The sequence below is a fragment of the Nannospalax galili genome, unplaced genomic scaffold (assembly GCF_000622305.1).
Source record: "Nannospalax galili isolate Female #2095 unplaced genomic scaffold, S.galili_v1.0 scaffold128, whole genome shotgun sequence".
NCBI lineage: Eukaryota > Metazoa > Chordata > Mammalia > Rodentia > Spalacidae > Nannospalax > Nannospalax galili.
The window spans coordinates 1,744,391-1,755,432 of NW_008360322.1; the positions used below are offsets into that span (position 1 = coordinate 1,744,391).

The 11,042-nt window shown below is 43.9% G+C and overlaps 1 protein-coding gene across 2 annotated transcripts in view; it reads left to right on the forward strand.

Annotated features, from left to right (window-relative positions):
- Positions 1–2,422: 2,422 nt before the first annotated feature.
- Dcp2 (decapping mRNA 2) overlaps positions 2,423–11,042 on the forward strand; it is a 52,026-nt gene continuing 43,406 nt past the window's right edge. For both annotated transcript variants that reach the window (XR_001872243.2, XM_008825252.3), the window contains exon 1: positions 2,423–2,742. Coding sequence is in view for 1 of the 2 variants with exons in the window: in XM_008825252.3 (XP_008823474.2) it covers positions 2,438–2,742 (305 nt within the window). In the remaining variant the exon portion in view is untranslated. The remainder of the gene's footprint in view (positions 2,743–11,042) is intronic.

The window sequence follows — 11,042 nt, forward strand, 5'->3', positions numbered from 1 at the left end:
TTTGCTCCTTGCCCTCCTAGGTCGATTAGTTCCCAGGGACTATGAGCATCTCACAAAATGTCCTGTAATGGTGATGGGTCATCTGACCTATTGATTAAGGAGGCCAAGGAGACCCCACCAGATGGACTTGAACCAGTGTCCAGTCTATAAGAAGGTGGGTCAACACAGAGGAATCATTTCTTCCATGCTTCCAAGTGAAGCCAACCATGGTTGAGCAGGACCTTTGACTTATCTATGTGGCTAAACATGGGATTGCTCTGTTACATAATAAGCCATTTCTATTGTATCCCTTTTCCTCTGGCAGTCAATTATCTAGATAGGCCTGGGCATCCACACCCATCTCCCAAGCTTGATGTGAAGTTGGGCGAATGTCTGTCTCTCTAACTCATCTGCAAATGGGATGCCACAGGAAAAGGAAGGCTCATTCCATGCCCCTCTGTAAGAAGAAGTAAATATGCATGCACCCTTGAGATTCTTTGGGAGCCTAAATTCAACCTCAGTTGTGATCCCAAAGCCAGATCTACAGCTAGAAGAGTTGAAAAGAGAAGGTAAAAGAGAAAGGCGAGAGTGTTTCATTTTTCTCAAATCCAAACTTGACTATTTCTCGGCACATCTCAGTGTTCGTAAATGACCAAAAGGAAGACAGCAGTGCTCTGGCAGCTGTTAAGTCTCTCATTTGGCCTAAGTCCGTGACTAGCATTTGCTTTTCAGAAAACAGCTACAGCACCCTCCCATGTGTTCCTCTCTTTATTCCACCCCTCAAACTGAGATGCCTTGGGGGAAAGAAAGCCTCTGGTTTACTTCTGAGGCAGGGGAGGGAGGATGGGGTATAGTGCAGCTAAACTGACACATACATAGGAGAGGCCTGCCCAGCCCAGAGATTGCCAGCTCCAGGAAGCAGCCAGCCCTCCCCCAGCACTTCCTGAGCTATGGCTTCCTCACAAGTTTGACTCAGGCTTGGAATAACACAAACCACACAACCCAGTAAGTTGAGCTGAACTGGGGTTGGAAGAGTTATCTCAAAAGAAAAAAAAAAAACAAAAAACAAAAAACATTTAGATATGTTGCAAAGGCCAGGCATGGAGATGAAGTACCAGTCAGGTCACTCTTGCACCAGTGTGCCGAACCTATGCACACCTAGAAAGTGGATTGGGCAGAAATAGAAAGATAGAAATCAAATAGAACAAGTAAACTTGTGATAGAGCAGGTATGTAGGGGAGCATGTCTGGGGAGGTAGGGTCTGATGTAAAAGGAATGGATCCAGTTTCTCCAAGTTTCCAGAATGGATTACACTCCATTAAGCAACATGAGGATGAATAAAGATAAGCAGGTTCAAGTGGTGTGCATGAGTGTAGGCGTGGAATACAGATCAAGTTCAGGTTCCGTCAGTATATTTTCTGCAATCTCATTAGGTGTCAAATAGACAAAGTCCTTGTCTTCATGTTACTGAAGTAGTTAGGGTCAGAGCCCCGGTCTTTGGCAGCACTAACAAGCTATGCTCTTTCACCTGTACTCAACAGGCCAATTAAAAAGCAGGTAATGGTAAAATAGAGAAAGATGTCTTCATGGTGTCTACATGGGGAAGAGCAATAAACAAGTCCATAGACACCCTCCCCCCAAGTCCACTCTTGGCATTCTGATATGAGGCTTAGGTTTAAATACTTGAAGTTAAGCGATATCCTGATCAAGCTGTGGTCCCAACCCATCACTGACCCATCAATGTCTCAACACCAACCTCTCCTGCAAGGCGATCTGACAAGCTGTCTAAACTGTGGGAAATCTTTTCTTGGGAAACAAGTTCCCCCTTTGGCACCAAGTTTTAGCCTACTCCTTTTTCCATTAGACTTCTGGGAGAAAATTCCAGTTCCTTTGGTGACCACTGAATAGTCTTGACAGGGGCATAAATATCCTTAGAATCTTTGCTCCGATTAGAATCAGAGGTGAAACACACCAAAAATAGCATTAGTCAGCCACAGGTATTGGGGCATGCCAGTAATCCCAGCACTCTGGAGACTGAGGCAGGAGGACTGCAAGTGTAAAATAAGCCTGGACTGCATGTGAAACCCTATCTCACACACAAAAAAGGCATTAGTCTCTCTTCAGGGGTTTACGGATCCCGGAAAATAGGAGATACAGCCCTTCGCCTGGAGGTAACCCGGGCGGTAGTGCGCATAAGTATTTAATAGGTTCTCCGGTCCCGGTTCGCCCCATACAGAATCCGGTGCCTAATCAGTCCCGCTGAGGTTGGAACCATTATATTATGCCCAAGTCCCAGATGTCTCGGAAAAACCTGAGCCCTAAACTTCCTAGGAGAGCAACATAGGCATGATACGCATGCGTGAGCCCACCCGCGTCGCCAAAGTCGGCGCGAAGTTGGTTTTCAGAGCAGTTACAGAGCAACCTGAAGACGAATTGGAGCGGACCGACCAATAAACAAATGCCTCATTGGCCCAGCGAGCTCAGGCCCCGAAAATTCCGCCTTCGCATTGGGCCTTTCGCAGGGAGGCCGTGGCTCCCGGGCTCCGCCCCTCGCCGCGGCCCAGCCTCGGGGTCCTGGGCTGAACGTGCCGACTATCTCGCGGCCGCCCCTGCCGCCTGCGTGCGAGCCGCCTGCCCCGGAGTCTCCGCGCTGCTCCTCGGTGCCGGCCGCGCGCGCCGGGATGCTCTGCTCCTGCTGTGGGGCCCCAACATGGAGACCAAACGCCTGGAGATCCCCGGCAGCGTCCTGGACGATCTCTGCAGGTACTGCTCGCCTCTCAGCCTCCCGGCCGTGTCTGGGGCCCGTGGAGGCCTTGGCTTCCTCCCGAGCCCGGGCCCGCTGCGCCCCGAGGCCTCGGTTCTCTCTCCTGGGTCGGGGCCGCTGCGGCCCGGCGGCCTCGTTTCTCCGTCCGGGTCAGGCCCGAGACCCGCGGCGGCCTCGCCCCTCCCTCCGCGGTTAAGTCCGCCGCGCCCCCGGCGGCCTGGGTTCTCCCTTCCCGTTCAGGCCTTCTGTGCCCCGGTGGCCTCGGTTCTCCCTCTGGGGTCAGGGCACCTCGTTTCTCCCTCCCGGTCAGGCCCGCGGCGGCCTCGATTTTCCCCAAAGCCCGGGGCCCACTTTACGTCCCCTCCTTGCCCTGCTGGCCCCCGCCGCCCCTTTCCTTCCGCAGCGTCCGTTTCCCTTGGCCTTCGGTCCTGGAGCACTGAAATTTCATCGATTTCTTACTACAACTGTTCAGTTTCTCCAGGTGAATCCGCTTTGCCCAAACCTGGATTCCTAGCGGTTTTCAGCGTTCCGTTCATTTCCTCCTCTTTGAAGCTTTTTTGGTTTTGTTTTTTTTCTTGCCTCTGACTTTAACCCACCATTTTTCTTCTTCCTGCCATGGTCTCATTGCCCGAGTCCGTAGGTAGACCCTAGTGTTTTTTTTTGTTTTGTTTTGTTTTTTTTCTTCTTCAGTTTTATGAACTTAAGTACGGAACAGTGTTCAAGCTTAAGCTTTCTTCTGTGTGCTCACCCTTAGCATTCTCCATAAAGAATTCATTATTCTCTTCATCCCAGGATTTATCTAGAGGGAGAAGGAACCACCTAGAGACCCTTTCTTCAATCTGTTAATTATCATACTTGTAAGGAAATTCACAACTACTTGACTTTAACTTCACTTTCTTGTCAGCAGTGATAAGCAGCTTTGCCAAACATATGTGAAGCATACTTGAGTACTTTAACTTATTGTTACATTGTTACCAAGTTGTCCCTGAGTACATGTGATTCTGAAATACTTTAGATTAAAAGTGAGTATAAGCTCTGTTTTCCTTCCCTTCATATTTATGCTTAAAAGTAAGACTCACTGGTTGTGTTACATTCATGAGGACTTAACATTTTTTTGAAAATTTTTATTTATTATTTAATGTGTATGCCTGTATTGTCTGCATGTAGGTAAGTGTACCCGAGAAGGGCAGTGCCTACAGAGGTCTGAAGATGCTGTCGGATCCCCTGGGACTGGAGTAACAGACGGTTGTTAGCTGCCATGTGGGTGCTGGGATTCAAACCCAGGTCTTCTGCAAGAACAGCCAGTGTTCTTAAACGCTGAGCCATCTCTCCAGCTTCTGAAAACATTTTTTAAACAATTCTTTATGTGTCAGTGTGTGGATATACACACCATGTGTGCAGGTGTCTACTGAGGCCAGAAGAGGGGTAGAATCCCCTGGAACTGGAGTTAATAACTGTGGTGAGCCACCTGACATAGGTTTTGAGAGCTGAACTGTAGTCCTCTGCAAGAGCAGCAAGTTCCTTTGATCACTGAGCCCCTCATGTTACTGATTTTTTAAGACAACATGTCCCTGTAGCCCTAGGTGGTCTGGAACTTGATGCGTAGACCAGGCTGACCTCTACCCCTCTGGAATTAGCTATTTTTAATGTTAAGGAAAGAAATATGTTTGAAATTTCTGCCTGTTTAGGCACTGGATGTTCCCTTCACATGTATTGAACAGTAATTTTCATTTTTCATCTGAACAAATATATTTGGAGAATAATTTATGTAAGAACACATTAATTCACTTGGCGTGGTGCCGCGTGCCTTTGATCCCAGCACTTGGGAGGCAGAGGCAGGCAGATCTCTGAGAGTTTGAGGCCAGCAGGGGCTACAGGGAAACCCTGTCTCAAAAAGAGAAAAATAATAAAAAATAAACCACACTTGTCCTGTGATGGTTTGAATGAGAATGTCCCCCATAGGCTCCAAGTAGTTGGGCATTTTGTCCTCAGTTGGTGGCGCTGTTTTGGGAGGTCTTAGAAGGTGTGGCTATGCTGGAGGAAGCACGTCACTGGGGGTGGGCTTAGAGAGTTCGTAAGCCTTGCCTATCTCCAGTTGCTCTCTTGCTTTCTGTACCTGCTTGAAGATGTGGGCACTTAGCTTCCCTTCTCCAGCCACCTCTGCTGCCATGCCTTCCCACCGTGATGGACTCTTGCCCCTTGGAATCGTAAGTTTAAATAAACTCTCCTTTTTATAAGTTCCTTTGGTCAGTGTTTCTATCACAGCAACAGAAAAGTAACTAATACACATCCTAATTCTGAAAATCAAGATGTTTACATCTGTGTCTGGCCAATCAGTGAGCTTTAAGTTCAGCGAAAGACTTTAAGGTGGAGAGTGATTGAAGAAGACACCTGATGAGTTGATCTGCCCATCACACATGTGTACACATGTGCATGCATACCAGCATACACACACCATCAAGATGATTTCAAGAAGATGAACCACATGCGGGAGGCAAGTCTTTAATCCCAGCACTCAGGAGACGGAAGCAGGCAGATCTCTGTGAGATTGAGGCCAGCCTAGCAGCCTGGTCTATATAACAAGTATTTTTTAAAATATATCCCAGGAGTGGGTCAGAGTGTTTTCAAAAATGGATCTAAATTCGATAATCAGACTCTCAAAAAAAACAATAACAACAAAAAACCCACTTTCCTTTGTAACAAAACTTGTGTCAGGTTGATAACTGAAGCTAACTGCTCCAGGCAGACTGCATGTTTATACTGGGTGAGCATGCTGTATCACTGAGATGGACAATTACACTGACTACCAGGATATGTGCAGCCTCAAGCCCCACTTCACCCTTTGGGGATTGCTGTCTCTCATTATTATGAAAGCTTCGTCTAATTTAAAACATCCTCACAGGATAAAAGACCACTTGAACCTGCTTGGACTGGACATTACCAAGTCCAAGTCCTACTTACATTTCCAACTACAGTCAAGCCACAAGGCCTATCTTTGCTGCCCCCAGAAGCTCAGAAACAATCTACTTCTGGAGCCCCTTGGAGATTTCCATCTCCTGCTCTGACCCAGGTGAAACCTCTTAAATACACTTAATTTTAGAGTGGCCAGCGTTCACTCTCATCTCTCTGAATGCTGTAATATAATTTCACAAGCTTCTCTTATTCCTAGACATTCTTCAGGACAGGACCTAATATTTAGGAAGTTTATCCTAAACCTGTTCCTTCAGGAAGATTTCTTAGGCTTTTCTGGATCTCGTTCATCACTTACCCCAAGCAGCATTGCTGGGCTCCTATAGTAGGCATGTTATTTTTATCACCCTCACAATCATTACCATCACTCTTGCAGTCCAGCATGACAGGGAAGGCATGGTGGCAGGAGCATGATTGCATCTGCAGTCAGACCTCGGAGTGATGAAAGCTGGCCCCTGCTGGTACTCCCCTTGCCCACTTTTTCACTACAGAACCTTGGCTCATGGAATACTCATCCCACTTAACCCAGTCTACAAACACAGACATGCCCAGAGGTTTGTGTCCTCGATGATTCTTGATCCTATCAATTTGACAGTATTAACCATCACAGTCACCCTAACCAAGAGAGGATAGTTCCAACATCCTTCCAATGCCTCATGAATACATTTCTTCTGTTACTGCCCTTGTCTGCTGTGCTCCTGCTGTGTACACAGTAAATTGCTTTTTCTACTCTAGTCCGAAGGGTGAGTGCTTTCACCAGCTCACCAATACCCCCACAACCATACATACGTCTTTTATTAAGACACTTAGGTGGGACTGTATTAAGAACCACAAACCCTACTTTGTATGTACTATTGTCCTTAACAGTCACTATCTCTCTACCCCATCCCCCACTACCTAAATCTAAAGCATATGTTATCCATTACTTTTGCTTAATAAATTCACTAACTTTGGTGGTTGACTAGGCCTAAATTTTTTTTCCTGTGGCATAGTCAAGGACCCAACTACCTGAGTGGGCGGAGGGTTGGGGGGCTGCTCTAAGAGTGAATCTCCTTGGGCTTCCAGCCCAAGGTTGTGTTGTCTACCTGATGCATTTCAACAGTTAAATTAGTGACAAGTACTGCATAGAGAAAATGAAGCAACAGCAATAATTATAGTTGTTAATTAGAGACAAATATTAGTATAGGAGACAACAATTTAAAAAAATCACAGTTCACTGTGTTTTAGCTCTAGACCACATTTACTAAGTCATAATGTAAAGATTGACAGTCTGTCAAAAGATGACAGTAAACTTAAAGGCCTTCATTGGCTTTACTTGGTATTACAGAATTAGGTGGCACTTCATTCTGTCAAATAGCATAAGCCAGTGAGCAGAGTAGAAGTTGGTTTTATAGTAAAGAAGAGCTAAAGAAGGAAAGAATGAAAAATAGACTTTTTTTGCAGCAGCTCTCCTTACGAGCTTGCATGAGGTAATGTGGACTACTTGATAAATTAATACCAGTTTTTCTTTGGTGAGGATGAAAGCATAAGGGAGTTCTTCATTTTCTTCAGGTTTCCTCTCACTGAAGCTAGCCTGTGGGGAATTTAGCTATTAGCTGTCTCCTGATTTCCTGGAGAGGTCAGGAAACAACTTGATTTAGGTTTGGTTTCTCCATTTTGATATTTGATCTGTTTAGTTGGAACCTCAAATAGAAACTGTCCAAACAGTAATCTCAAGGGTCCCATAGACCTTCAGTCCTGGCCATTGCTCCTGCTTTGGTTACACACCAGAACTTGATGGTAAGACCCTGTTGAAGACACTATAACATGAGCTGTAGAACAAACAAGGAGAAACAAGCTGGTGCTGACTTCGGATCCTCATCTCTACTGGCTAACATTCACAGTGCTGGAAGGTGCTGTGTATTCCTACTGGAAGGAAAAAAATAATTATCAACTTTACCCAGCTGTGACTCCTGTGAAGGACTACAGCTAACCCAGCAAGGTATGCCACCAGTGCAATAGTGACAGCAATATTATGGGATTAACCAACCACTCACTACTTCGATTTAGGGTCTGCTTCATAGGATGGTGCCTATACCTGACATTGATAGAGGCTTGGGAATCTGAAGCTAGACAGGTCACAGAACATAGTCGAGGGTCTAATTCTAATTTTCTTCTAAATAGTTACTATATTAAACTGACTCCTAATAACTTTTTGTTATACCCATAGATTAATGCATCTCTCAATTCTCACCAGAGAGGTTTCTTTGTGCAACAGATGATAATACAGAAACCCACAACTGACCAATGTGCAGAGAACAAGAGACTGCAGAATGCTTATCCCTGAACAGGACATCAGTATCAAACTTGGGCCTCCCAAGGCCCAGGGATCATTGTGGAAGAGGGGGCAGAAAGATTGTAAGAGCGACAGGGGCTGGATGACCACAAGGAAACAGTTTTCTAGACAGCTGGTCACTTACTCAAATGAACTCTCACAGCAGTGGTGACAGTATGCACAAGTCCCATGCAGGCTCAAACCAGACAAAATCCCAGCATAGACAAGGGGAACTGGGAATAAATCCTAATCCAACCTAAAGAAATTTTGGCAGCCACTGGCTGCTTGGAGGGGGGAGAGACCATCTCTTTCATAGATGGGACTCTTGGTAGGTTAACCAGACATCAGTGGATAGACCCATACTATAGGACATTCGCAGACACAAATTTGACTTTGACTCTGTAGGAGTTCTTATTACTTGCGTGCGTGCGTGTGTGTGTGTGTGTATGTATTATATATATATATATATATATATATATAAAGGTGCAGGTAGAGGGAGGTGATCTAAATACCAACAAATTGTATTGTATGAAAATGGCAAAAATTCAATAAAAAAAAAAAACAGTGGTCTCCTAGAATTTGTTATTTAGCACATCCAACCCAGAAAGTCTCAAGTGGGAGTAATTACCTCAGCTTGGCAGGTAGCATGCCCAGGTACAGGCCTTGAATAGTACAGAACAGACTGTGGTGTGCAGGGAAGCTCCTTTTACTGCAATTATCTGCTTTAAAATGTGAGCACTGCAGAAGTTGAAACTAACCCAAACTGGGTAATGTTTTGTTGGGAGAATAGAAAGGTGAGAAAAGCATAGAATGGGAATAGGAATGAGAATAGAGTTAGTTAATTCCTCTTCTTCCATAGTGGAAGCTCGTTAAAAAGACTTCATACTGAGAACAGGAATACCAGACTTTTTGTTCATGTTTTAGTGAAACGGATGTAGCTTACTTTCATCTAAGAGGACTGGTTTTTACAGTGCTTTTTCCTCTGTGTGCCACCTAGTGGCCAACTGGAACTTGACCAGTGATTTATCCCAGTTCCTCTCAAAGATAGGCTTTTGTGGTTTGTTCTGAGCATGTGCAGATCAGGGCTAAACCTCAGAGCTCATAAACAGCTTTATGGGGCCATTTCCATGAGCTGCTCTCTCTAGTGCTTTGCATTCCCAGTGGCTCCCCTTTTTGGTTCTGTGGACAGAAAACCATCTTACTCTCCGCTTTGCCTGTGTCTGGGAACCAACCAGCAAGAAGAAAGAAAATGAAGTAGCAATTGGCTTGCTGATCCCATAGCTGTTGTTGGGGTTGTCAAGAAAGGATCTTGTCTATCTTGGTCCCTGTTCTGTCAACTAGGTTAACTGATGGGATTGTTTGGGGGACTGGGGCATGAGAGTTGTGAAAAGAAAAGATGAGGGAGGTTCTCCTACTGCCTGCCAAGTATTAGAAGAGGCTGTCAGATCCTTTCTCGATTCTTGAGGTAGAGAGGACTTTGGGGATTCTCTGTCTCCACTGATAATGCCTATTGTCAGTTCCTAGTTTCAGTCAGGGTCTGCTGGAGAGTGGAAAAATGGTAAATTCATTTTGATTTTGATCTTTTCCAGACTTTCTCCTATTAAAGATACTTACTTTTCAGAATCCTAAAATCTGCTCCACATACTCTGTCCAGCTTTTATGGTTGCATCTTATGGGAGGCATAGGGCAGTGCTTACTTATTAACAGGAATAGGAATCTGTGCGAATATTTAAAAGGTAAATTTTAATTCCCAGTTTATGTAAAACAATTTCCTAAGCTGAAATGAAAATGCAAAGGTATCTGTGCAAAGATACAACATCATCATTAAACAAATTTGGAAAATTTTTGGACTGTAGTAAAAATAAGACAGTTGTTACATTGACTTGGAAGCCTGAGAGAGTATAAGTATGTTCATTTGAGTCTAGGGTACTTGCATAGTGTTTGTACATCTCAGAGGATGAATATAGAGTTTGCAAGATGGTTAAGAAGAGATGAGGGTAGGTACAATACATGGATGCAGCGTATGAGTTATAGAATTAGGCACACATGTGAAGAACCTCTGAGTGAAACAGATTGAACAGGAGGGTTGGACCAGCTTCCAGGGCCGTGCAGCAAAGACGGTTTTTGTATTTTAAATGTCACTAGGATTGGCTGTTACACATTGTGTTGTTAGTGGCTGTGGAATTTAGGATTCTAGTAATCATTATTTTTCCATCCCATATAGAAGTTATTTTGTGTGTGCATGTGTGTGTGTGTGCACGTGTGCACGTGCATGCTGCTGGTTGCTTATTTGAATGTGATGTTAATGATATAATTTTAAAATAGTTTTCTTTAGATTTGATTTGAAATTTGAGAACTAAAAAGCACTTAGCATCATAGCTAGTAAATAGTGCAATATAACTAAATTGAGTGATAGCAATTTTTAATTAAAAATTCTAAAGACCAATGTCTTTATTTATTTAGTTGAATTTAATGCTTGATTTAAAAACGAAATGCCAAAAATACTTAGCTGTGGAATAGTAGTCAGTAGACAGTTCCTGACTGCTGTATATCACATTCACTTAGATTTAGAGATTCTAACCTGTATGCCCCACTTAAAGGCAGCCATTATCTTCATATATGCTTTTATAGATATTGCACATGTGTGTATGAAGACACATACATGTGTTTTTCCCGCCTTTCTCCATGCACTTAGAAGAGGCAATTTTGGATTTTTTTTTTTTTTTTTGAATGTTTTTGAAAGTTACTTTGAACCAAGGCTCTACAGATGTGGCTCTTTGGGAAGTCTTGATGCATTAATGAAAAGCAGCAGATTTCTTCTGTTCACAATATGAGGATTAAGTGGATATGAAATATTTTTATTGAATTGTATGAATATAGTCTTTAACTTTGGAGGAAATCCTGGTAGTTTTCCTTTCATATTTAAAATGATTGTTGTTAGTAAGCAGTTAAATTGATTTTTGTATTTGTGAGCAGTAGGTACACAGACTCTTAAAAAAATTGTATCATGAATTT